At 37.7% G+C, this 27,122-nt stretch overlaps 2 protein-coding genes across 3 annotated transcripts in view; one reads left to right on the forward strand and one right to left on the reverse strand.

Moving 5' to 3' along the window:
- The window catches only part of osbpl1a (oxysterol binding protein-like 1A), a 33,889-nt gene extending 9,130 nt beyond the window's left edge, over positions 1 to 24,759 (reverse strand). For both annotated transcript variants that reach the window (XM_085397784.1, XM_085397783.1), the window contains exons 1-17: positions 24,496 to 24,759; positions 22,437 to 22,566; positions 22,269 to 22,354; positions 22,113 to 22,187; positions 21,883 to 21,994; positions 21,677 to 21,762; positions 19,536 to 19,680; positions 16,607 to 16,674; positions 16,452 to 16,496; positions 13,672 to 13,745; positions 13,077 to 13,140; positions 12,861 to 12,962; positions 11,752 to 11,877; positions 11,536 to 11,617; positions 11,112 to 11,218; positions 5,469 to 5,631; positions 2,865 to 3,051 (exon numbers count right to left, since the gene is read on the reverse strand). In XM_085397784.1, the coding sequence (XP_085253910.1) occupies positions 2,865 to 3,051; positions 5,469 to 5,631; positions 11,112 to 11,218; positions 11,536 to 11,617; positions 11,752 to 11,877; positions 12,861 to 12,962; positions 13,077 to 13,140; positions 13,672 to 13,745; positions 16,452 to 16,496; positions 16,607 to 16,674; positions 19,536 to 19,680; positions 21,677 to 21,762; positions 21,883 to 21,994; positions 22,113 to 22,187; positions 22,269 to 22,354; positions 22,437 to 22,560 (1,646 nt within the window). In that variant the 5' untranslated portion in view covers positions 22,561 to 22,566; positions 24,496 to 24,759. The remainder of the gene's footprint in view (positions 1 to 2,864; positions 3,052 to 5,468; positions 5,632 to 11,111; positions 11,219 to 11,535; positions 11,618 to 11,751; positions 11,878 to 12,860; positions 12,963 to 13,076; positions 13,141 to 13,671; positions 13,746 to 16,451; positions 16,497 to 16,606; positions 16,675 to 19,535; positions 19,681 to 21,676; positions 21,763 to 21,882; positions 21,995 to 22,112; positions 22,188 to 22,268; positions 22,355 to 22,436; positions 22,567 to 24,495) is intronic.
- Positions 24,760 to 25,035: 276 nt separating this feature from the next.
- Positions 25,036 to 27,122, forward strand: part of impact (impact RWD domain protein) — a 30,002-nt gene continuing 27,915 nt past the window's right edge. The window contains exon 1 of the mRNA XM_085397927.1: positions 25,036 to 25,191. Within this exon, the coding sequence (XP_085254053.1) occupies positions 25,144 to 25,191 (48 nt within the window). The 5' untranslated portion in view covers positions 25,036 to 25,143. The remainder of the gene's footprint in view (positions 25,192 to 27,122) is intronic.

Here is a 27,122-nt window from a genome sequence, read left to right on the forward strand (position 1 = left end):
AAGACACTTTTTAAATTGATTTATTTTTGCTTTTTATCAGAAAACCACATTGTTTTGCTTAGCAACGTTGGATTAACGTGATCACACCCCTTACGCCATTAACAATGTCACATAAACTCAAATGGGAGGAAGTGCAACCATATCAATAATGTTACCAAGAACATCTTTGCTTCTTTACTACTTGCTTTGTAGTTCCTAATGAACAAAAAATATCATCCCGGCCAAATTTTCGTTGCTTTTCAGTTACATCAACTAAATAAGCTTTTAATCCAACCAAGTGGTGACATCGGTGGTACGATGAGGTTGATCCATCCTTGTAATGTGAAGCAGTGACTAAAATACATTCACCGTGTTCTTGAAAATATTTGAATTTAAATTTTTAAAATAAATTTACAATGTTTAAATAAAAGAAATTTAATTCATTTGACAGGAGTGATACATGTAAACACTGTTACATTTAAATGAAAGTGCAACTGACTGTTATACCTTAGGCTTTTAAAGATACAGCACTCTAATATAAACATAAAGACCATCTATAAACTGAGACAGACAAACAACCACGCAAACAGTAATTATAACAAAAATGATAAAGACTGGACATAAAGACTGAAAACAAAAACAAATAAACAAACAAACAAACAACCCCCCCAAGACATTGCATGCATTAAAAACTGATTTAAGTGATGAAATATTTGCTTTAGTTTAAACCATAGTGTTGTACAAATATAGAACTTTAAAGTCAGTGAATGTCGTTATATGTGATGGCAGCAATAGTTTAGATTTTGCTTATTTACACTAGCTTGTCTACATGTGAGAGACAGACACGCTCTCTAGTTTAAAGATTAGGCCTAAAGCTTTCTTTGTTAATAAAGCACATAGATACGGCTGGATCAGATGACCCTGAACCCTCTCTTAGTTATGCTGCAGTAGGCTTAGACTGCAGAGTCTTCATGTGATGTATTGTTTCTTCTTTACTGCTTTCTTTTCACTCTGTGAGTGTTTATACACCTGTACTCCATTTAATCATTAGTAATCATTAAACTCTGGCCCTCTCTCCCATAGTGTTGTTTCTCTTCCCTTACCTCTAACTGGTCCCAGGTGGCTGCCCCTCCCTCTTTCTGCTGGAGATTTTTTCCTGTTTAAAGGGAGATTTTCCTTCCTACTTTCGCCAAGTACATGCTTATTGTGGGTCATGTGAGTGTTAGGGTTTGTTTCTAATATTGGAGGGTCTTAACATTATAATGTAAACTGTTTTGAGGTGAACATGGTTCTGAACTGGTACTAGTAAATAAAATAAAACTGATTTTAATTGTAGTGGCCCATTTTTAAAGTTTTATTTTATGTGGGTAAGGCCCTTCACAGATTTAAAAAAAGATTTTATGAACAAGAAATGTATCAAATTCTCAGAGCTGAATAAATTATATATCTTTTGAAATGCATAATGGTTTATTTTTTTTTATTAATGGTTATATTTAGTCTTATTTTGGTTACCTCCACTCAAACATACAAAATGAAAAATATTTCCCAAAGTCTGACTGGGATTCTAATTTGGAATCCTAGACAACACCAAGCTATACAAAATTATTATACATACATAAATTACTTTATGTATTCACTTATCTATTGTCTTATTTAGTCCCTTCTCATCAGTACTGACTGATTTTCAATAAGATACAAGTAAATATTTTACTTTAAATTATATTTAATATTTTGCAAACTAAAAACAGATCACTGAAAAACTCTTCAGCCTTCTGTGATGATACATAAATGTTTGCATCATCAGCATAGAAATGACACTTTATACAGTAGGCATCTGATAATAATAATATAATAATATATGCATAATATATCTGCAAGAGATTGTTGGTCTTAGAACAGAACCATGCAGGCATTCCACAAAGTTCCACTTCATAAGAACGGGCACTGGAAAAGGTTTTATTCTGGAGTGGAACATCCGTTTGACAGTAGAGCGGACATTCCAGAATGCTCATGATGTGCAATTTCAACTTCCTCTAAGTTTTTCAAGCATGCCTCAAAACTAGCTTAAAGCTTACTGGGAAGAAATAATCTCTTTAAGATTATGTTAAAGAGACTCAGAATTCATAGTATGAGGATCTTCAAGTAAGAAAAATACCAGTCCTACTACTTTATCCTTACTTTCTGTTCAATTACAGGTTGACACTTGAATTTCTTGGTCAAAACACAGATTTTTTTAAACCAGCTGTTAAATCAATTTTCATAAACCTTCACAATCTCAAGAAGAATTAGGTTCTCTTAACTTAAAAATAAGTGTTGCTTTAAAATAAAATAAAAAATTCTCCAATTCCTGACAGACTGAACATATGTTAGTGGTTTCCCTCGGGTATGTTTTTATTAGATTAGCATCAGCTCTTTAGTCTTTAAATTACACAGTTGACTAAATATTCCCTGAACTGGACAAGTGTTTAAGAAAGTGGAAGGACAGCTTAATAAAATACTTTCATGTGTTAGCTAATGGAGTCTCTGATAACTCTATAAATTTGCAGTCAGTTCTTCTACTAAATGGTCAAATTAGGCATTAAGTGCATTTGTAATCTATCGTACAATCAGAACCTCAGAATCAATTTTCTGAGAATATGACCCATTGCCTAGGCCACCCTAAATTTTTTCTTTCTTTTTTTTTTTTAACCTAATATGCTGTTACACATATCTGACACTAATAACAAATTTGAATTAAAGAATTAAAAATTCAACAATATTAGGCTGCTATGTTGTATGAAAGGGCAGTGACTTTGATGGGCTTGTTCATCTTTGGATGTGAGATTAAAAGAACCAGAGGTCAACAGTCCATTTAAGAAACTGTGATGGCGTATTGCAGAGCTGACCTATGCTTTGTTATCCCATTGGGTTGAGTCTCAGCCTTGTCACCATGGTGATCCTGCTCCAGCGTGCTGGCGGGGCTGCTGCAAGTGCTGCTTAACATGACAGAGCCTTCGTCCTCGTCGTCGTCTTCCTCACAGGATTGGCTGGCTACCGTCTCAAAGCCGCTCAGGGAAAGCTCAGATTCTGAGTCTGGTGGAGACAAACACATGTAGAGGAGTCACTGCAGGATTACTGTTCAACTGAATATCCTCTGAGTATCTAGAAAAAAGTATTGCTATTAGATAGTTTGTCAATTAGAAGGCACAGAAAATTGTGTATTATCTCAAAATTAAGAAATACTTTTTGTTTATCAAATGTTAAAAGGACAGTATAGTTTCCTTCCCATTACTGTAAGCTGACCGATCGATGTAAAACACCCACCATTAAAAAAAAAAAACCATTTATGGGCATTATGAATGTGCCTGTACATTTGAGAACAGTGTTGCCGTGAGTTTGATTACAAAACACCAAAGACAAATTTAATTGATACGGATATATTGTTGTAAAATTTATATTGTTTTCCAAAACTAAATTTATAAGCTCAGCGTCCAAAATTTTGAAAAAAAAAAAAAAGATGTACTACGAGTTGGAAGTATTCATTTTTGCAACAGATACACAGCACAAAAAATATGAATGACTTTTGGTTGAATGCATCAAATAGAAATTTAAAAAGCTGATCAAGGACCAAATCTGATTTCACAAAACAGCTTTGTGTGATTGAGAAGTCATTCGCTTCCTTGTGTTACACTTGACTCAGTAATTGAAGTAATGAAAACGTGAGCATCAAGTGAAATATATAAGAATGCTAAAAAAATGACTTTCACAACCTACGAAAAGGAAAGCTATCAACTTACGAAAGAACAGATAAATAAAAGTCTAACAAGCGCTCTATCTTATAATTTAGATGCAGTTTGGAAAATTAGAATTGCAAAACGCATCATTAGCAGCTTAACTTTGCTGTGAATGATCTAAAGCACTGACAGCTGACATAACTTCATCACATGGGGGCTGCAGATTTGTCAGCTGCATATCTATGATATGCATCTCCCTATCCATCACATCCCAAAAGTGCTCTATTGGATTGAGATCTAGTGGCTATGAAGGCCATTTGGGCTCATTAACGTCATTGTCATGTTCAAGAGATCATGTGAATGGTTTCTGACATGTTGCATCAGCCTGCTAGAAGCAGAAAGGGTGGACATGGTCAGTAACAATGCTCGGCATAAGCTATAGTATTTAAGCGATGTTCAAATGGTGCTAAGGAGCCAAAAGTGTGCCAAGCCCAAACTGCCATAACCCATCTTCTACAAGGTTCACAGTATTTTGCATTTAGAGACATTCTTCTGCGTATCTTGGTTGTAACAATTCATTCTTTGAGTTACTGTCGCCCCTAGTACCAACAAGGCATTTTCGCTACCACATTTTCTCTTTTTCTGACCACTCTTTCTAAATCCTAGATATGGTTGTGTAGTAAAATCCCAGTATAACAGCCATTTCTGAAATACTCAGATCAACACATTCAAAGTCACTTAAATCATCTTTCTTCCCCGTTCTCATGCTCAGTTAGAACTTCAGCAGGTCATCTCAACCATGTCTACACACCTAAATGCATTGAATTGCTGCCATGTGATTGACTGATTAGATATTTATTTAGGCAGCGACTTGTTTACTCGTAGCTGCCCGGTAAAGTGTGCGATACAAAGAAGTTAGTTACTTCCTGATGAAGTATATAAAATCAAATCAGATCTGTGACTCGGATATTTGTTTCCCAGTTTTGCATTCAAAATAAAAAGACGAAAAGGAAAAACACTGCATTATTTGATTTTTCTCTGTGCCGCATTTATCATTTTCTGATTTTTTATTCTCAGTTGAAAAGAACAAATTATACACTGATTACTCAACAACCACTGTTAAGGGAGTAACCAAAAAACAAAGTGTAATTCTGTCACTTTTGTGTTATTAGTATACAAAACATACAATTATTCATTTTTTTCTTGTTTGGATGCTTTCTTTTTTTTAAAACTAATTTTATGCTAACACTTTGATTGTGCTACAAAAAAAGACAAAAAAAAACAACCCTAAACCATTATTCACAAAAAACATTCAGTCATGCTCCACAACAATCAGTGCAAATGTCCCATGCAGCTCTGTTATTATTTCATTTTCTTCAGCCATGACTCCCTTTTATCTATGAAAGCTGGTTAGATAACTCATCAGGAAAATCAAACAAATGAAATTTAAAAAAAAAGTTTGAATAAATTCAAAACAAGCGAAAACACCACCAAGTCCGAAATTTTCTCTTTTGTAGATTTTTATTTTTTATTTTTTTTAAATCTTAGCAAGCATTACTGGTATATATTTTTTATGTTTGTAGAACATGCAGGACTTTTTCACAGCATATTCATTTTCAACAGAACCACTTGGGGCTCGAGGAGCGGCAAACATACCGAAAGCATTCACTGACAGGAAAAAGTACTCCAGTGTCCTATAGGTGGATGAAAGAGCATTGAGCGTGAGTAGGAGCTTGCCACAAAGTCTCCTGCGTGTTTAATAACCTGTCAACTCACCAGAAACGGCGTCGTGGAACTCATCCTCGCTGAGGGCACTCCGTGGTGAAGATCCCTTGACGACGGATTGCTCAAGTTCGTGGTGCTCTGTGGCGAGAGTCTGCAGTGCCTCAGAGAGGATCTTATTCTTCTCCACCTCCTGCTCCAATTTCAGACTGCGCACCTGAGCTCACCACACACAAACACACACAGACAAAAGGAAACACGCTAATCACTCTCAGAAACAGAAACCATCATGAATTCTATCCTCTGCACTCGATAACCACGAGCAAAAGATGGCCAAGCGTTCTCCAGGCTACCAAAATTTTATTCAAAGTCTCATTAAAAACAGAGGACAAATGTGCATGACTATGAGACAGGCTTTGATGGCAGCAGGTCTGCAAGTAAACACCATGTTGACTGACTGATCCCCCCTCTGTTCTGTCCTCTCATTATCAGACCCATGGCGAGAGAGACAGAGATGGAGCTGAGAGGGTTGAGCCATGTTTATCTGTAATGGAGGCCAGCAGCCTTGATGCTGCCGTCTCAAATAGCCTGCCGGAGAACACGAGTCCCGTAGAAGAGAGGGAATCAAATGACGGATAATGGACTCCGATATAAACCATTAGCTAAACCTTCCTTTTACACAAAACATTAGTGCTGATAATATGAAGGTGTGCTCACTTTTACTTCACTATTTCCACGGAAAGGCTGACATTGTGCAAATGCAAAATTAAAGTCCACTGACGAGGCAGGGGTTTACTTTGGATTGTCAAAGTAACAGAAGAGGGAGAAATGATTATAAATGATCATCCACAAGAGAAGAGAAAGCTAAATGAAGTGGGGTGGAAGTGCTGTATGATGACAGAGTGCAGATCACTTGACATCTCTGCACAATTATGAACTTAGAGAGGAAATTCCTCCTGCTGACCCCTCCACAGGTGGTGTTTAAATACAAAGCAGGGCTGCAGGGCCTGGAAGTGAGTCAGTATATTTCCTTTGCAGGGGGAGTAAGCATAGGCCCAACTTCTTCATTTAGCCGGCGAACCATCATTTACAGACGGAGCTATACTGTATAGTTTGAATTATCCCTATTGAGACTAGGCCTATTCATGGTGAGTTCTGAGATTCTGTGAGTCTTTTATCATGTGCTCTGCCTCTGCAGATTGCAGTTCAAAAGGCTGTGCAGCTGAGCGATCGAGGCCCGGCCCACATGTAAAGACTGAATGCACTGGACTGGCTGTTAAACTCAGAACATTCAAACTGTTCCTGGCAGCCCCAGCTTCATCAGCTGCTGTCTTCTTCTTAAAGATCCCCACAGAAATTATTGAAGTTGTGTTACTGAGCATTTGTGAAGAGACGGAGTCTATATAAAAAAGGGGGAAAAAAAGGACATACACATTGTGACTGAAGAGAGGGTTTTTTTCTCCATCATCTAATGATTATATTCAGGGTTTGGTTTTGTCTGGTCTTTTCATGTGCTGCAGAAAATGAGCAGCAGTGGGAATGTCATGCATAAAAGGGTTGAATCTATGCATTGATGTGAAGGTAAACATGCCTTGATTTACATAGCCAGCATCTCAAGTGTACATTTATCACAGCAGTGCATCAAAAGCAGCAGCACTACGAGACATCATTTTTCACAATCAAAAGAGGGACAAATTCTTATTCTGGTGGAACATTCAAACACAAATCTGATTCAGAAAGTGCTGCAAATTAAAACCGTGACAGGATGCAACTTAACACTCTCACTTTTACAGATTCAGTGCTTTACTGCACAAAAAAAAGAAAAAAGATGGCACTTTCACATTACGATAGTAATCAGAAATGCAGTCGTTGACATGTTGTAAATTATATGCATCATCAATGAATAGTGGTTTTTCTTCTGCATCAAAAACCAGATTAAATCGGAATTATCTATAAACACATCGGCCCTTCCACTGAAGAACTTGCACACATACCCACACAGATTACAGAGTTCGACTGTTAAATAAACACTGAGAATTATTAGTATTTGCATTAAAGATATGTACTGCAAATGACTGTGCCGCACTGTTTATATTGTATTAACTGGCTGCTGATTTATGTAATAAAAGTTTGAGCCATGCACACAGCATGGATATAGGGATGGCAATATGAGGCTGGCAATCCATTTCTTTTACCCAGAATATTATAGCAGTGTCATTGCAATCCATTCATGACTTCTACTTACTTTGGTGACTCCTTTGACTTTTGTCCTTCTCACAATGCCATTATCAGCCCGTTAAATATTTGGTTTAAGACCAAATATGTTTAAAACCATTTCTTCTAGTTTAATCGTGCATAGAAAATGAGACATTCTAGTCCTGTTTTTTTAACCACACACAATTTTACATTTGATTGACAATATCAGTTTCACTGAACCAAAATATTCTGTGGCAGTATATCCCCTTACTGAGAAATTATCAGTCTACTGCTTTGGCTTATGTTTGACCCTGAATACAACCGGGCTTTACGCCAGTGTAATAACTTGGCTGAACACCCTGCTCGTCTTTGCGCTCCTAATCCAATTTTACAACCTGATGCCTTCAGTTTAGTTTCAACTGAATTACTCTATGCAAGTCTGCAATTCATTCATAACTTTTCACAACTCAAAAAAAAAAAAAAATCCACATCAGCTGGCGAAGCCTCGTGCACTAAAGAGCAGATTATGAATTGTGTTACATGTTTTACAAACTTATTTTAATCTGAGAAAGATGAGAAGTTACATAAATGTAACAAAATGGAATTCAATTACTTTCAAATATATAAAGAATGTATTTAAATGGATATAGTGCAAAAAAAAAACAAAAAACCCCACCACATCTGCAAGACTAGCATCTGAGGCTAAGAGTGCTATATATATACTCTACACATGGATATATATTTATTTGTTCTATAAATTATCTTAAAAAGCTACTAGGTTTTCCTTGTAATTGTGTTCAGGTAGAGCACAATAAAAGTGATCATCAGCTCACACGCTTCAGTACTTCAAATTATCTTATTACATCTTAGTAGAGGGTGACATTTCGAGCACACTCACTCTTCAGATAATGAAACACAAGGCGGTCTCTATCTTAAATCACCTGTGATTGGCGACATAACCACACCCCATAATACCCAATCAGAACCACATGTTACTTAGGTCAAACAATTTATAAATAAATTCAGAATCCACTTCAAGATTTTGACTTTGACATTCAGGGCTCTGCATGGACAAGCACCAACCTATATCAGAGATATTTTACATTCTTACATCCCCAGCAGGTCCCTGAGGTCATGTGACCAGGTCTTGCTGGTCGTCCAACATATGAGACTGAAAACAAAAGGCAATAGAGCGTTTGTAACTGTGGCCCCCAGACTCTGGAACTCCCTTCCTTTGAGCCTGAGATCTGTGGACTCAGTGGTTTCACTTAAAAAAAAAAAAAAAAACAGCTAAAAACTCATCTTTTAAAACTTGCTTTTGGTTGATTTCTGTTTTTATGTTTTATCTTGAAAGGTGCTATACAAATAAAATTTTACTTACGTACATATATAATACATATTTTAAAGTAATATATTTTGGCTCTGCAATAACTTTGAAAGGTTAGTGCCTAGAAAGACAAAAATAGAAACTCATAAAAAAAAATCTAAATACCAAGTAACAAACACAAAAAAAAAAAAACACCCATAATGTCTAAAGCAGAGGTTCCCAAAGTGTGGGGCCCGCGGTATGAAAAACAAAACAAAAAGCAAAAACAAAGAACGAACCCTTGGACACTGCTAGCATCATTCTCCGTTTTCGGTGATTCGAAACGCCGTTTACGTGTGGACGAAAGGTCCAAACGCATAGAAACAGCTGCGTTTTCAAAAATACCCGTGTAGGTGTGGACGCAGCGTAAAAGAGTTAGTAGTGTATTTTATTGCTGCCTGTAATTTATTGCAGTTTACTTGTATTTGCTTAATTGTTTACTAAATGTTTGAGGTTTGAAATAAACTGCAATGGAGTTTGAAAACAAAATGTGTGTGTGTGTGTGTGTGTGTGTGTGTGTGTGTGTGTGTGTGTGTGTGTGTGTGTGGGGGGGGGGGGGGGGGGGTGTAACAGTTTTCTTGTAAAACAAAGGGGGGCCCAGCAAAAAAGTTTGGAACCACTGCTTTAATGGAAAAAGTTTTTTTCTTGTTGTTTTTTTCTGATCTCGTTCGAAGAGGATCAAATATTCATTAATTTATTGATGTGTAAACAAACCGTCCCCACCTGACAGTGTTTTTGTAATTGTTCTGAGCCCAACAGCAACAAAATTCAAATGTGCTGCCTGAGAGCCTGACGATCACAGCCGTTTCGAATCTGCTTTCAGCCTTGTCCCCGGCGTACAGAGATTTTCAATTTTTCTCTGAATCTTTAAAAATATTATGAAGCACAGAGGCTGAAATCCCCCAATCTTTGTAGGGTCGATACTAATATAAAAAACAAGTTTTACATCATCAGGAAGGCAAAATTTGTTTCAAACACTCTGTTCCTTTTTTTCTTTGCTCTACATAATTTAAGGAAAGTGTATATCGCCAATATTGCCAATTCAACAGCATAACCCCTAATTTGGAGCAGAGGACATCCACCCAACTGCTGTTCAAATCTTTTGTTTGTGAGGAACAGCTAATGAGAAGAAAGTTGGCATAACAAAAATGTGTTTATGAAGATAGAACAGCTGTTTAAAACAGCTTTTGAACGGTCAGTCATGCAAAGCTACTTTAATGTGGTTCAAGAGTAATAAAAAATATGCATACATAAATGAGCTTTATAGGTCAACGTGTTGCTTGGACTTTTGCAGAATGGCGAATCCCTCCCCACATTTATTGCTGAAAGACTCATCCTTGCTGTAAAGCTTTTCTTTTATACCAGTCATGCACTGACCTTTTGCCATTTAACCTAATTAGCTGTGAGAAGTTCTTTCAGGTGTTTTCTTCTTTGTTGCTGTTGCTTTTAATACAACTTTTCCAGTGTTTCATATGCCGCCCCTCCCAAATCACTTTGAAATGTGTTGCTAGAAGTTCATAAATGAGCATATTTCATAAAAACAAAACAAAAAAAACAAAAAAAACAAAAAAAACCCTTCTCCTATTCAACATGTGTTATGCTTTCATTGTCTTTACGGTATTTTGAATCAATTGCAGGTTTTAAATGATTATTGCATTCTCTTCTAGATTGTTGCAAAATTGAGGTTGCTATAAGCGGTATAATCTACCTGTTTTCATGAGGGGGTGTATTCTAGCCCCCGAATCCTTCCATTTTAATCAAATCCATTGAATCAAAAACAAAGAAAAAAACCCCATGTGTAAGCATATAATCACTTCCACTCAGTCCGCTGAGCTGCTTTTGTTAGAGTGAATTTTTCCAGCATCTTTTTGTGTAGGATAATTTCTTTTTACATCCCAAAGATATACATCATCTTACTGAGCCCCAACAGTCTCAATATAACACTTACAGATATCAAGTTATTTAAAATGTCACTGTAATCTCATTTATCTCCTTTCTATGATCCAAGTAAACTTAGATAATAACCGTCTTCAGTTAATGGTGACTAAAATGCTGATAATCAGCTGAAAAACATAGTCACAGTCACTAGGCTCTCAAATAAAAGTTTAAATTTGTCTTTGGAAGGTCACACTCACCCCTTCCTGTCTGGAGAAGAGGCTGAGACAAATGTTGAGATTGGAAGTGGTTTCGCTGGATAATTCACATATTTCTTGCATCTTTTGCAGTATTGTTGATGGAAATTCTGAGGGGATAAAACACATAAAGTAATGAATGCAATGGAAAAGTCACAACTTTGAGCTATTACAGTTTGTTTGTTTTTTTAAACGCTCTTAGAACATGTATAAAGAGCAAGCACACTGCAGAAACCTCTAATGACAGTGCCAGATGGCTGCGTCTTAATTAACAGTCTTTCAGACATTACTGTGCATTTAAATCTGTTTGAAGACTCTTGTAATTTTAAATCAAAAGGTTTTCATTTCACCTCCTGTGTAAGTGTGTTTCTCCTCGTCTACGTACTGTATATTACATAACAAAGAAAAGTGAAATAAAAGGCTTTACTTTCTGACAGCTCTTCATTCTTCAGCATGGACAGGAGCACTGCGACCTCCTTCTCCAGATTTTTCTGGCTGACATCTGCAACCTGGTGATTTAGAGAGATGGGAGAAGACTGCAGATCAACAAAAAGTAGCACGGGGTGGGTGGACTAGTTCACAGAAAACACTATGGGTCGTTAAGCCAACATGCTAATTAGGCTCGCTTTCTGTTTGCAGCCACCTGTAGTGAACTTGTTAGCTCTCCAAGTGACATCACTTCTTCGTATTCCTCCTCTTCGCTCCCTTGCTCTTGGGAGCAGTAGTATGTGCTGTAAGCTGCGTGCTCCTCCAATGTATCAACCCATGCCTTAAAGAAAGACAAACAAAGGACAGAAAAACCAAAAAGCTTACTTAGTTATTTGACTGATCTTGACCTTTATGTGTTTTTGAAATACTATAGGAAACATGTTTATTATTATTATTATTATTTCTTTTTAGAGGAGCATCAGGAGAGAAGATGAAAATAAGCTAGCCAGGCTCTCTCTGTAAAGGTCATAAAATATATAATCTGCCTCTAAAATTTACTAGCTGACAAATTTTACTGTGATTTGTTATATATATTAAAAACAAACAAACTTGTACTTATTTCCAGCTAACGACTGTTTTCCCAAATTGCCAAAATTTTCTTTTAGAACACAGCTTGCATTTCAAATTTTAGTAGTATATTTTACATAATGGCCGGGACTTTTAATTACATTCTTTATCAGCTACTTACGCTGATACATAATTCATAGCAATGCAAGAGACAAAGTAGACAACGATTTCTCATCTAGAGCGACAACGTCTTAGCATCTGAACAGCTCGCATAACAACTACAAAAGTCAAGTAATAATCCTGTGAATAACTCAATGTAATGATGCAAATTCTCACACCTGGGTTGTTATAATGACTAAACAAACAAAGAGTTAATTAATGAGCTTGGGGTGCATTTGAGATTTTACACTTTTGCATAAAGCCTGAGAAAAGCTAAAAATTACATTTTACTTCAAGATTTCAAAACATATGATTAGAGAACTGTTAATAAATTTCTGTTTGTTTAAATGCACTTAAAGAACACTGGGGTAACCCAGTAAAGAGAAGAACTTTATTCATCTACCAATGGATTCCACACATGTGGAATATTTACAGTGTAAGGAAAGGTAGTAAGTTAGGTTATTAGTTAAGATTGCAACTTAGCTTTTTCCCCATTTCAGAGCTATTGCAAAAACTTTGCAGAAAACGAAGGTCAGGAGATAACAGGAATTTTTAAAAAGTGTTTGAAATGACAACCCGAGGAGAAACCAAACTTACTTTTCTTGTTCCCTCTGGGTCATTTTTAGGTGATACTTTAAAGTGGTGCACACTGTCATCAAAGCACTTGAGAGTGAAAAAGCAGTTATCTTTGGCTCTTATCTGGAAATGAGAAACATCAGAAGCTTTCATTTGTGGAAAAGCAGAAGCTACACGAAGACAAATTCAGCACAGGGGTCAAAAAAAAAGGGAACGCAATGTTGAATGTTGGCTTACCAAACAGTGAGCGTTTGTGAGGGACTTACAGCCTTGCCTTCTTTCACCGGCAGCTGCTTCTGACCTTCATAGAAGAAAGAAAAACAGATTGAGGCCTTTTCCATTTCACTTGGAATCTCAACAGTTGATAGATGATAGAAGGAAAGGTATACGGGAAATAATTCTCCTCTTCTTTACTCATTTGTCTCTCATCTATAGCAGCGGTCCACAATCTTTTTTGCACCACCAACCGGTTTATGATCTGACAATATTTTCACGGACTGGCCTTGTCGCGGATAAATACAACAAAAAAGAAGATTTATTCATAACACACGGGAAAAGACCGAGGGAAACCGAGTTAATGATAAAACAGACAAAAAAAAATAATGTTAAAAACCATTAAAACCCCTAAAAACAATGAATTTCACACCCGAGCCTAAACTCTCGCAGCCCGGTACCAAACGACTCATGGGCCGGTCCGTGGCCCGGGGGTTGGGGACCGCTGATCTATAGCACCTTTCTAATCAAAACTGTGCAGCACTTCCATTTATCTCTAGCTAAGACCTTTTCACACATCTGATTCAAGGAGCACAGACAAAATGAGGGATGCACCTACTGTTTTGAGTACCAGGATATAACACCATCTTGAAGGACGACCCAGTAAGAGCGCCATCCAAAAAATCTGGAGCTCTGCAGGAAGCCACACAAGTGAAGAATCAGCAGTCTAATTTTTCAATTAAATATTTTTTAGCCTTTTCTGATTTCACTAGTGGCTGAAAGAGACTATTTATTACAATAGATTTCAGCAAAGTGGACCTGTTATATTCATCTCCAGCTTGATATTTTCATTGCTGCAAACCACTAAATCACACGATTCACATTTAAATCATCCTTATTTATCTTATCTTGGCTCCTCAGTTCATCCACTAAGTGAAACAGATTTCTTTGCCGTCCCAATGTTAACAACAAGTCTGAACAGCAGTGTGTGTGTGGGCATCCTACAATCACACATTTGCACCTGTAAAGCCACAAAACAGCATTTTGTTGGAGCTCTTTTAGCGTTGCAGCGATGCAACATAACAATCTGGGGATCTTGGATTGGTGATGGAAGTGTCGGACCGGTGCCTAATGTCTTCACCAGCACATCCCAAAGGTTCCATATTAAGCTCAGGATTCCGTGTCGATCAATCGATGCGTGAAAATGATTGATTTCACTGTAAGGCACTCAAACTAATCCATGATCATGATCATTCAATATTTTGTTTTGACTGCATTTCTTCTTCTGGGTTTTAATAATGTGATACGCAGTTCTTTGTAGTTTTAAAACGTTTTCTTTGTGTGATGCAATAATGTAACCTTTGTTCACATGAACGCAGGATATGGTTGTTTAAGAAATGAGATGCTATTCTCTGAATCAGATTGGGTTAAATAACATTTTACCAGGTGAAACATATTAATCACAACAGTAATTGTGCAGTGGAAGTTTCTTAGCTGTTTGCATAGGCAGTTTTTATTTATTTATTTATTTAGTCTGGGTATTGTATATTGAATATAACTTAAAAGCAAAATGAGCAATAAATAAGTTCAATGTAAGTTTAATAAACTTAAACACAGGATTCTTCCAGATAATTTAAAAAACCTGTAAGGTTGAGTTTTAAATATTTCAGTTTCAGTTTCACAGAATTTATGTTTTGACTTTGTTTCTCAGAAACAGAAGCCAGTCAGAGGTGTGGAATGCAAACTGTGTTTTTCTCCAGTACAATAATGTTTGGCTCACACTGATCACTGATGATTTGATGCTTGTGTCTGTTTTGCTTAACTCAAAAGCAGGCATCACTGCCACCCCAGAGGCGTAAGACTCTTTAGTGTGGAAAACGCTCTACACATTTTCTGTGTTATCATCTCTGTGTCTGCCGGACTTGCATAATTGTCAGGTGCACAAAATTACACTGCCATGAGCCTGACGTCAATGTTTCACAATGCACAACTGCCAGGAAACATTCCAGCAATGATAAAAGGGAGTGATAAGAATGCAGGAAAATTCTGCAAAATTCAGCCTGTTCTTGATTTCCTTCCCTACCACTATGACATAACTAAAAAATGATTAACACTTAGATTATTCTTTAGTTGTCAGCTGACAATCGCAATCTCTGTAAAGCCTGCTGTATCTGCTACTGTGATCTTTGTCTGCGTTCACGGTCACGACATTTGATGAAGCAGCGAGCTGACGGTGTAGTTACACACCGCACCTCTGGAGTTCTGGATTTTTAAATGCTCATTTCAATTTAATGACAAAAAAAAAAAACAGATTTCTGGACTACATGTCAAAGTTATTTTTATAATAAAAGCATATAAACACTGAGTATGATCGGTACTGTAAAAGCAATCAGGAGTGAGTTTTGGCTCTCAAACTGTGGGGCAGGCCCCCCCTGGTGGGGCTTAGAGCCAGTGCAGACAGGGAGATGGTCAACCGGAGGTAAAATACAGACTGAAATGAAGTTGAACTAATGTAATTTATTTGGGGAAGATTAACAAACAACAGTTTGCTGATGCTATCTTGTTGACCTTTATTTCTCCAGTTTTCAACTTGGATGCTTTGTTATTGTTAACTGACAAAAATTTGTTTGGTAGGAGGTGAGAACGTTTTTTTTCTTAACTCATTCACTGCCATTGACGTCTATAGACGTCAATTGAAAAACTTACGTTGACTGCCATTGACGTCTATAGACGTCAATTACATTTTTCAATGGGAGGGGCCAGAATACAACCTCGGGCAGCTTGTCAGTGAATTTTATTTTTTCATATATTTGTAAATAAATTGTTTTGATAAAACATAACCTTTCGCAGTGTTATTTCTGTTTTATAGAAGTGAAAAACTATTTTATATGTTAGAGGTGTCACAAAGCAAGAAATATTAGTGTCAAAGGTACTTTTCTGCTTGAAATGTATTTTTCACAAAAAGCTCATTTTCTCCCTTTTTTTGGTCAAAACAGGCATTTTTGGTGGAACCCACCTCTCTTCTACAGCTGATTACTAAAGAATGGAAAATGGTAGAAACAAGCTTTTTTTTTTGGATGAAAGAAGAGGGTCTGTTCTTCATTTTGGTAGGTTCAGCGTTTATATGATCATAACACACAGTTTTCTGCGGCTCTTCAAAAATGAGTAGAAATGCTCAAAAACCCTGGCAGTGGGGAGTTACCTGATTTGAAAATGGCTGGCAGTGAATGTGTTAAGAGAAACGTGCCAACAAAGTTTAAGAACCACTGAACTACATGCTGTGAGGAGTATTTTAGCAAGGAAGAGATATATATGCCTTACTCCTTTTCTTTAATTGTGCGTTTTCGTTCGCTGATTGGATTTTCAGAGCTACCAAAAAAGCTAATTCCCATATTTTACCTTCCAGAGAGGTCCTTCATACTTCTTGACATGTCGGGTCATATCCTGCCAGGCAGACAAAGAGCAAAGATGAATCAGTTTAAAAAAATAAAACATAAAAAAACAGAAGAGAACAAATAGTTAATTAGGACAGCAACTATCAGCTGGATACTCACTCGATGAATGTTGCCCTCAAGAATCTGCTTCATTGCTGTATCACTGGCCAGATCAAATACTGTTTGGCCTACAAGTTATGGACATACAAGACAAGAGGAGCTTTAACACAACAGAGCACATTTTTACAGAGGGAGAAAAATACTGCAGGATTCAAGAATGTTTAAATGCTGGTAACAGCAATTATAAATATCAAGGACTCATTTACATCCGAGCAGCTTGTGCTTCTCATGCAATCACAGTTTCTAAATTTTTTGCCTCGATAATCATGTTCGAGTCACAGGAAGAACTGCTGCAATTGCCAAAACTGATTAGAATTTTAAACTTTGAACATTTTTGGAGAAACCGCCTAGGCGGTTGCTATTTTTGTTTGGGTGAAAGAATTCAGACAGACCTTGTGAAACATGCTGAAACGCATTCTCAATAGTTTCCATTTCCTATCCTGTCTTTGGCTGCCAGACCTGAGGATTTCCTTTTTTACTGCACATGTACATAGATCATTTTTGGGTGGACTTTTTATACCTGTGTATTCATACGTATTTGTCACCGTGTTATTTCCAGCAGCAAAACGATTTCAGATTGATTCAAAATAATACAGGGAGTGCAGAATTATTAGGCAAATGAGTATTTTGTCCACATCATCCTCTTTATGCATGTTGTCTTACTCCAAGCTGTATAGGCTCGAAAGCCTACTACCAATTAAGCATATTAGGTGATGTGCATCTCTGTAATGAGAAGGGGTGTGGTCTAATGACGTCAACACCCTATATCAGGTGTGCATAATTATCAGGCAACGTCCTTTCCTTTGGCAAAATGGGTCAAAAGAAGGACTTGACAGGCTCAGAAAAGTCAAAAATAGTGAGATATCTTGCAGAGGGATGCAGCAGTCTCAAAATTGCAAAGCTTCTGAAGCGTGATCATCGAACAATCAAGCGTTTCATTCAAAATAGTCAACAGGGTCGCAAGAAGCGTGTGGAAAAACCAAGGCGCAAAATAACTGCCCATGAACTGAGAAAAGTCAAGCGTGCAGCTGCCAAGATGCCACTTGCCACCAGTTTGGCCATATTTCAGAGCTGCAACATCACTGGAGTGCCCAAAAGCACAAGGTGTGCAATACTCAGAGACATGGCCAAGGTAAGAAAGGCTGAAAGACGACCACCACTGAACAAGACACACAAGCTGAAACGTCAAGACTGGGCCAAGAAATATCTCAAGACTGATTTTTCTAAGGTTTTATGGACTGATGAAATGAGAGTGAGTCTTGATGGGCCCGTGGCTGGATTGGTAAAGGGCAGAGACCTCCAGTCCGACTCAGACGCCAGCAAGGTGGAGGTGGAGTACTGGTTTGGGCTGGTATCATCAAAGATGAGCTTGTGGGGCCTTTTCGGGTTGAGGATGGAGTCAAGCTCAACTCCCAGTCCTACTGCCAGTTTCTGGAAGACACCTTCTTCAAGCAGTGGTACAGGAAGAAGTCTGCATCCTTCAAGAAAAACATGATTTTCATGCAGGACAATGCTCCATCACACGCGTCCAAGTACTCCACAGCGTGGCTGGCAAGAAAGGGTATAAAAGAAGAAAAACTAATGACATGGCCTCCTTGTTCACCTGATCTGAACCCCATTGAGAACCTGTGGTCCATCATCAAATGTGAGATTTACAAGGAGGGAAAGCAGTACACCTCTCTGAACAGTGTCTGGGAGGCTGTGGTTGCTGCTGCACGCAATGTTGATGGTGAACAGATCAAAACACTGACAGAATCCATGGATGGCAGGCTTTTGAGTGTCCTTGCAAAGAAAGGTGGCTATATTGGTCGCTGATTTGTTTTTTGTTGTGTTTTTGAATGTCAGAAATGTATATTTGTGAATGTGGAGATGTTATATTGGTGTCACTGGTAAAAATAAATAATTGAAATGGGTATATATTTGTTTTTTGTTAAGTTGCCTAATAATTATGCACAGTAATAGTCACCTGCACACACAGATATCCCCCTAAAATAGCTAAAACTAAAAACAAACTAAAAACTACTTCCAAAAACATTCAGCTTTGATATTAATGAGTTTTTTGGGTTCGTTGAGAACATGGTTGTTGTTCAATAATAAAATTATTCCTCAAAAATATAACTTGCCTAATAATTCTGCACTCCCTGTAGTAATAAAAATTATGCCTCTGACTGGTTTCTGCTCATAAACAAAACAAAAAAATAAACAAAAACCAAAGCTTAGAAACTGTTGAAATAATTAAGGCAACAAATGAACCTTTGGGCAAACGGCATTATCCAGCTGAGTCCTTTGTTAGATTTTAGAACATTTAAAGTAAACCTGCAAATTTTCTTATTTTCTGTTACATACATGTTGTTACAAAGATGAAAGGTCATATTAAACAAAGCAAATGTTTCATACAATGAGGTCATTGCATGTACATGCAATCCCTGTTAAACACTCACATTTTTTTCTACATTTGGCTCTATATGATGTCAGAGAGAGAGAATATTTCTAACATGGTCATCTCAGACACACAGCTCTAGCTGTGAGCACAGGAGCCCCGCCCCCACATTCTGTCAGGCCTTCTGTTTTTGAGGGACAGCCAATCAGAAGAAAGCGGGTTTAAAAGAAAGGCGCAGGAAGCTCAAAAGCATTGTATCTGACATTAAGTGAACAGATGGGCTGCAGAGAAACCAAGAAAAGCCAAATAAAGATTATTCTAAACTTTGAACCATGTAATAGTCTACTGGAGACCAATAGAGTCCAAGAACCATAAAATGGAGCTGGAAATTAGCATGACAAGTTCCTTTTAATTTCTTAAGTTTGGCTGTGCAGACAGTCCTGGCAAGACAATAAGTTCATTGTTGCTTCTGGTATTTGTGACAAAAAGGAAAATTATTGAATATCTCCCAGTTATTCATGGTTGCCAGCTGTGGCTGATGAATCATACCATTCTTGTTTTGGAAGTTGGGGTTGGCTCCACCCTTGAGCAGCTTCAGGGCACACTGCCTCTGGCCTCGATAGGCTGCACAGTGCAACGGAGTGTTACCTAGCAGATCTGTGCAGTTGATGTCTGGAGGCTTCTTCCTGCAGAGCTACAGAAAACACACAGGACAGAAACAGGTGTGCTGTGTGAACCCAAGTGCCCTGATGCTCCTTATTATTCTGTTAAGAACTGAAGCATGACTCCTTAGATTTCTGATGCAGCCACAGAGAGCTGGAATAGTTAAGACTGCAATGGCTCTCTAAAACTGAACTGCCACTGTTCCCTTTATTTTTCTGAACACTGCAATTGAAAATATTGATTTGTGTCCAGTGGTTTCTCACTTCAGGCTTTTGTGAAGTATTGGATTTCAAAGGGCGTAGCTGATGGCACCGTGTTCACAAGACCATGTGAACACGGTGTGATACTTTAGGGTGTAACTGTCAGTTAAGGCACAAAAAGTCTCTGTAATCACGCTAATCTGCTTACAGTGTGAGTGCCAACAGGCTGTTTAACAAGTACTCTTACTTGCTAAAATGTAACATTTTAGCTTTATTGTACTAACCTTCACTTATTACGCCACCATTTACTTCAGTGAAGCATACCATTATAAAATACAAGTATATTTAGGCAAATGCACTTAAAGTATTACATCTAATACAGAAAAACACCTCTGTGTTTGTGTTCTGCTCAAGATTGATTTGATTTGATATACCTTTATTAGTCCCAGAATGGGAAATTTCATAATTTCATAAGGCTGCCGACCTATTGCACGCAATGGCGGCGCCATCATTAGATGAATGAATCTCTGCGATCATCCATCAGGTCATGACTGGGATTTCTCCTATTTCTTACTTTCATATGTTCAAATACTGGTAATCTGCTGTATTTGTTTTTTAAGCTTGCAACATTTGTTTTTACCCGTTTTCTCATTTATTTTAAAGACACACTTTACACATTATGAAGATCATGGGTTTTTGTGACAGGCAGGTAGTAACAAAGTGCCTAAAGACACTGTTTAAATGTTGTCAAGTTGTCTGTTGTTGGGTTGTTATTTTGTAACTATCTGATACACTGATACAACACAGTTAGACGTCTTTTTGTGCTTGAATGATTTATAGGTGTGTTCAGTTGCTTACAGGAAAAATAAAAAATTCCTCAGAAAACTGTCACGTACGAGGACTGGAAGTGACGAAGCAGCTAATGTCCAAGAAATCTGAAAGATCTTGAAAAAAAACTGGAGAAGTATTGCTAAAAAAATCTGCCTGCCTGGAAACAACGTATAAAGAAATAACGTGTCTAAATAACAAAATATAATGTCTTGTTATAGTCTAAAACATGTTGATGTTTTGGTTTCGCTAAATTGTTAGAAATGCCATTGCACTGATTCCAAGCCCCAGTGTGATAAACTCGTATTACTGATATGTAGATTGAAAGTAACAAATGTTGCTTTTTAAATTCAAAGATTATTATAAAGAGAGAACTGCAGAAAATGTCCACTGAATGCTGAAGTCATCAATTTTCAGACATTTGCAATGATTACATAATTATGATAGTTGTCAAGTCATTTAATGGCAGTTGTCCTCATATATCATGTTACTGCATATTTTAATTTGTAACAGTTTATGAGTTTTGCTTTCACAATATGATAAAATAAAAGTAAAATGTACACCGTTTAAGGAGTGTCACAATGTTACAGAGGATTTATGAATCATATTCTAGGCATTACTGAACAGGAATTTATCCTCATCTGTCCAAAAGCTTTAGTGAAACTGAGGTCTGTGGTGGGTCTACAGACCTCAGACCAGGGCTAACAAGCTAGAACTGATTTTAAACACATTCCTTTACCAAACTTCCATGATACCCAAAGATCTTTGCCCGGATTAGCTAAAGACATTCCAAACTATTTCAGGACAGAATGTAAAACTCAGACTTCTATTTTTAAGAGTTATTTAATGATAAAGAGCCTGGCGCAGAATCACATAGTGGGGAGGACACAATCTGCAGACTATAGGGCGCCCCCTATAGCTGCAGAATCTGCAGCTATAGGGGGAGCCCTATAAGACTCAGACTTCTACATTGTTAGGCTTCAGTTATCTGGTACTTACCAACTGAGTTAGCGTTGAAAGATCTCCTTCCCGTGCAGCATCCAAAAGTTTCTCCTCCAGCTTTCTCTCCTCTGTTCTCTCAGCCGCTGTTTTCAGTGACAAGGCAGGATTTAAAAGAAGAAAATGTAGGTACTATATAAGCATTTTGCATGAAAAAAATTAATTAACACATTTCCATCTCTTTGCTGACAGAATATCTGGCTCACCTTCCAGCATGCTTCTGATCTCTGCATTTTGTGTCACGTCTTTGGGAATCTGTGCTGTCCCATTGATGACAGTAGCACACGCACCATAGTGCAGCAGCAGCATGACAACCTCCTGATCAATATGTGATTGATTGATGAATAAAATATTTGCATAAATACTACTGTTAATGATATGCAAAGCATGAAAGGACTCAAAATCTGAAATGAAAATTGCTGACACATTAACATACCTTTCTTCCTGTGAAAGCAGCTTTGTGCAGCGGCGTATCTCCAATATTATTGGGCAAGTTAACATCTGCCCCTGCCTGGAGGGGAGGGTGTGATGACACATGTGTTACCTCTGCAGTTACTCAAAATCTCCATGCTTTGAAGAAAAGAAACATTACCTTGAGCAACTCCTCAACTACATCTTTGTGTCCAAAATAGCAGGCCAAGTGAAGCGGTGTCCATCCCAGGTTAGATTTACTTTTTCCTGAAAAAAAAAACAGGACATAATGAAATAAACCAGCCCACAGCAGGCACATATATTTTCTCGATATACACAAATCACAGACCTTTGCAATTGATATTGAGCTGTATCTCTTCCCTTATCTTGGACAGGAGGAGCCTTTGAACCCCAGGCAGATCTCCATTCCGGGCATATCGTAGGAACTGCTCCTCTGGCTCCAGCTCCTCCATAGACCCCTGCATAGAAAACCCCCCAAAAAAAGAAAAAGAAAAGGAATGAAGAAATTAAGGCTTTTTAATTTTTTTTGTGAATAAAATTGTGCTTCAAGGAAAACCTATCCACCTAAAAGACACCCAGGAACTAAAGAGAATTGCTAATCATAGCATATACTTTGAAATCATTGCATTGAAACTGGAATAAATTATTATTTGGACCATTCCTGCCTATAATTTCTAATGCTAAAAAAATGGGTAGTGTCTAAATTCAATAAAAAGACCTGATGACATACGTGCGACATTCAATTAAATTAATTTCACCCGATTCATAATAGAAGTCATCTTGAGGCAAGTTACAGTCCATACAATATCATGTGATTGGGACAACAGTAAACTGAGCTACAAGTGTAAAGTCAGCGGTTGGCTCATATTGCTTAATAAGTCATCATTTCTCCTGCTTTAGGACATGTGAAGAAAAAGTCACAGGAGTTTGTTATGTCACACAATAAGGGAGAAGAAGGAAATCCAAATTATTGCAAAAGGCAGCAGTCACCAGACCAGCCTTACAAGAAGGAAACACATCTTGCCTTTCTCTGAAAAAAAGTCCACATGACATGACATTCTAGTGTATCTGCAATTAAATCCCAGTATGGAAAGAAAAACAGATAGACAAAAAGCTTAGTTAAGCAATGTTTTTAAATGTCATGTGGCTGTGAGCAAGGATTCGTGAATCACATTGACAGGACAAGACAAATCAGACTGTGCAATTATGACGTTGGCAGGGCACCGGGGTGGTTTGGAGAAGCAATGAAACAGGTTTACCTGGGATTGAAAAGCATGTGACAGTAACAGTTAAGTGACCTGACTCAAACTGCACACTGCAATTTCAGGAAAAGCATGTTTTAAAAAAACAAAACAATCATTTGCCAATCCTGATCAGAAAACCTGCAAAGCCTGGTTTGATGTCTCTTAATAAAAAAAACAAACAGAAACATTTTAAGTCAATCAGCTTTTTAAAATTTCTTTCACTAATGCTCAATCCACTCTCTCATTTGAGGTTTATTTTTGCTGCGGTAACACCCAGGGCTGATTATAATCTTTTAATAAGATAAACATATCATAAAATATTTTTTAAAGGCTTATGTTTCAGTGTGCAAAGAAAGCATGTTTACTTGTGTATAATGAGGTTTAATATGGATTTAATTTTACATTTCCATTTAGTGTTACTTTACACTTCCACGCAAAAGTACTACATTTACCAGCCAATTTACTTTTTACAGTTATTCGAAAGATTTTACATTAAAGAAATAAATGCAACATTTTTTTTCCAAAGTTGTCCTCTTCTTACAACCCCTTAAAAAGCATTGTCCCTATGGCTGTCTAGGAGTTGTTTGCGATTCCAAATAAACCTTTTTGATGAACAAAATCCAATCCCATCCACTATTTACCCAAAATATTAATTATTGGAACAGTAATAATAATAATAATAATAATAATTTGGAGAAAAGTCGGCAAATGATCACACATTTGCGGAGGACTCTCCCCCCCCATTCATTATCTCATGACCCCTTCCATTTATCTTACAACTCCTCAGACGAGGCCCTCGGTGTGGATAAAATACCTGAGTGTACAAAAATTTGTTAAGACCGTCTCCATGTCGAGCAGCTACACTGTGAAACCACTGATAAAGATAACATATTAGTCGCAATGACCAATTTTCTACAGTTAGACTGAATTTACCTGAACCTTTATTTCCTTACTTGATGTAGTATTTTACCCTCAAACCTCACTTCTTGCTCAACTTAAATCGTCTCAGTTGCAAGCTAAATTCCTCATGTGTCATTAGAATAAACACAGCAGCGACTGAATAAATACCGAGCGCGCGCACAGAAACACACACACACACACACACACACACACACACACACACACACACACACACACACTTACTACTTAAACTAATGCAGTCCCGTGAAGGTAAAATCCAGTGTTTTCAGGCAGAGCTGCTCACACAGGCCCTCTGTGAAGCTGCATGTGATATTTTAAGCCCTTCCTGCTGTCTCACTGCAGCGCAAACACAGCGGAACACATCACGCTGTCGCTCTTCACTTCATACGTTTCCCATTTATCGTCCAGCTGACCAACAGCCGAAAACTATCACTGCCCCTGTCTCTTCCCCCAGCACATGACACAACCTCCGTGCACTGTTTACACTTAGATCAGCTGATTATCGTGCAGCGGAACTCGCCCTGGCCCAATCCCACTCCTTTCAAAATAAAAGACTGTTATTGCAAATAAAGAGCATGAATAACAAATAAATAAATAAAATTGATGAACTGCTGTCTTAAATTAAAATAAAACTGAGACGCTCTCGGTTTTTTATGTTCTTTCTTCTTACGATTTTATTGTTGTCCTGGTTTCAATGCAAAACCCGGAAGTTAAAATACGCATAGACGAGTCAAACTGCTTTGACCAGGAAGTAGTTTCTCAGAGCTGGGCGTCAACACATAACTCATGTACGTGTGTCTTATGAGTTTTGTGGTTTACTGAATAATCAACACATTTAATATAGGTGACACTTAGTCATGAGAAGAATAAATGGCGGATATCATAACTCCGGGGGATGATGAGGATCTTCAGACTCAAGTAAGCACAAAGTACTTCCTTTTTTAATCCTCAGAAAAAGTTAGGCAATCCTGTCAGTTTGTGCGAAATGTCTTGTTTGTTGTAATGTTTTCAACTGGCCTGGTGAGAGCACGTAAGCCAAATGCGGTAGATGTAGAGCTGACAGGTTGAACAAGCCCTGCTGCGTTATTTAAGATAAAAATGAATATACATGAGCAGCACATAAAAAACTTGAATAAACATACATACACAGACACACACATATACTGAAGGTTGTTCCCAAGGTGTCTGGATTCATTAACACTTTTGGAAGTGATGTTTGAAGCGCAGCAGGTGCAGCAGGGTGCACAGAGGCCACACATCAACGCAAAGTGTCAAAACAGCAGAAAAAAAGGGAAAAAAGTGAACACCATCGCAGGCATACATAATTTAATTTTTGTTGCTATACAGTTGTGTACCCACTGTCTTTATATTCAGGGAAAGTAAACATTGGCATCTAAGTTGGGAATCATAAAGAAAATAATGACATATACTGTCTTGAGATCACTAACTGTAATCTCACAATGTGTGTGTGTGTGTGTGTGTTGTCATTCAGTTTACAGCTCAGATTTGTCCCATTGCTTTTCTTCACATATTCTAAGGGGACATATTGATACTTGTCTTATTTCATTAGGTACACCTATTTAATGACTACTTAACGCAAATATTTAATCAGCCAATCACATGGCAGAAATTCATTTTAATTAGGTATTTAGACATGGTCAAGATGACTTGCTAAAGTTCAACCTGAGCATCAAAATGGGGAAAAAAGGTGATTTGAGTGACTTTGAATGTGGCAAGGTTGTTGGTGCCAGATGGTCTGCTCTGAGCAGTTCAGTAACTGCTGATCTGCTGGGATTTTCTCACACAACCACTGCTAGGGTTTACAGAAGATGGTCTAAAAATGAGAAAATATCCTGTTCTCTCTGTGTGAACGTCCCTTGTGATGCCAGAGGTCAGAGGTGAATGGCCAAGCTGCTTACAGCTGATAGGAATGTAACTCATAACCGCTCATTAAAACCGAGTAATGCAGAAGAACATCTCTAAATGTGCAACACACCAACCCTGCAACATTCGGCTGGTGGGGTCAGAATAAAAGCCTGGATCCCTCCTGCCATATATCACAGTTCAGGGTGGTGGTGGTATAATGGTGTAAGTGAGATTTACTAGGCACACTTTGGGCCCCTTAGTGCCAATTGAGCATCATTTAAATGTTATAACCCCTTTATGACCACAGTGTACCCATCTTCTAACAGCTGCTTTCAGCAGGATAACGCACCATTTCACAAATCATCTCAAACTGGTTTCTTGAACCTCACAACGTCACAAAATCAAATAGCCTTCAGAGTCACCACATCTCATCCAATAGTATCCACATGCTTTATGATGTGCTGGAACAGGAGAGTTGGTTGGATGTGCAGGTGGAACTGTGTGATGCTGTCATGTCAATACACACTAAAATCTCTGAAGAATATTTCCAGCACCTTCCAGCATCTATTTCCCAAAGACTTAACACAGTTATGAAAGCAAAGGGCTTGAAACTAGCAAGGTGTAACTAATAAAATGGCTGCTGAGTGTAGATACTGTTACAATAACAGCTGCTCATATTAAGAAAGGCCAATAAGTTTTAATTATTGAGATCAATCTAAGTACAAGTAATCCCAGTGAGACAATGGCCTTCTTAAAACAGCTCTAAGGACTCAGTTTACAGCCGGGCTGGCCAATTCAATTTCCCAAGTGTACACAATTAGGGCCTAATTGTAATATTTACTCTTACCAGTAGCATTTACAAAGAGATAAAAATTAACATTGAAGTGAATTGAGTTCAACTTTTTTGCAACAGCCCAATTTCCCATGTTGCCCCTTGGAAAAATTAACTGCTCACCCTTGGTTTAGTCTTGTCTATGTATGAT

This window comes from Rhamphochromis longiceps, linkage group LG23 (genome assembly GCF_057381845.1).
Source record: "Rhamphochromis longiceps isolate RC_006_pf linkage group LG23, R_longiceps_female_GT1.1, whole genome shotgun sequence".
NCBI classification, from domain to species: domain Eukaryota; kingdom Metazoa; phylum Chordata; class Actinopteri; order Cichliformes; family Cichlidae; genus Rhamphochromis; species Rhamphochromis longiceps.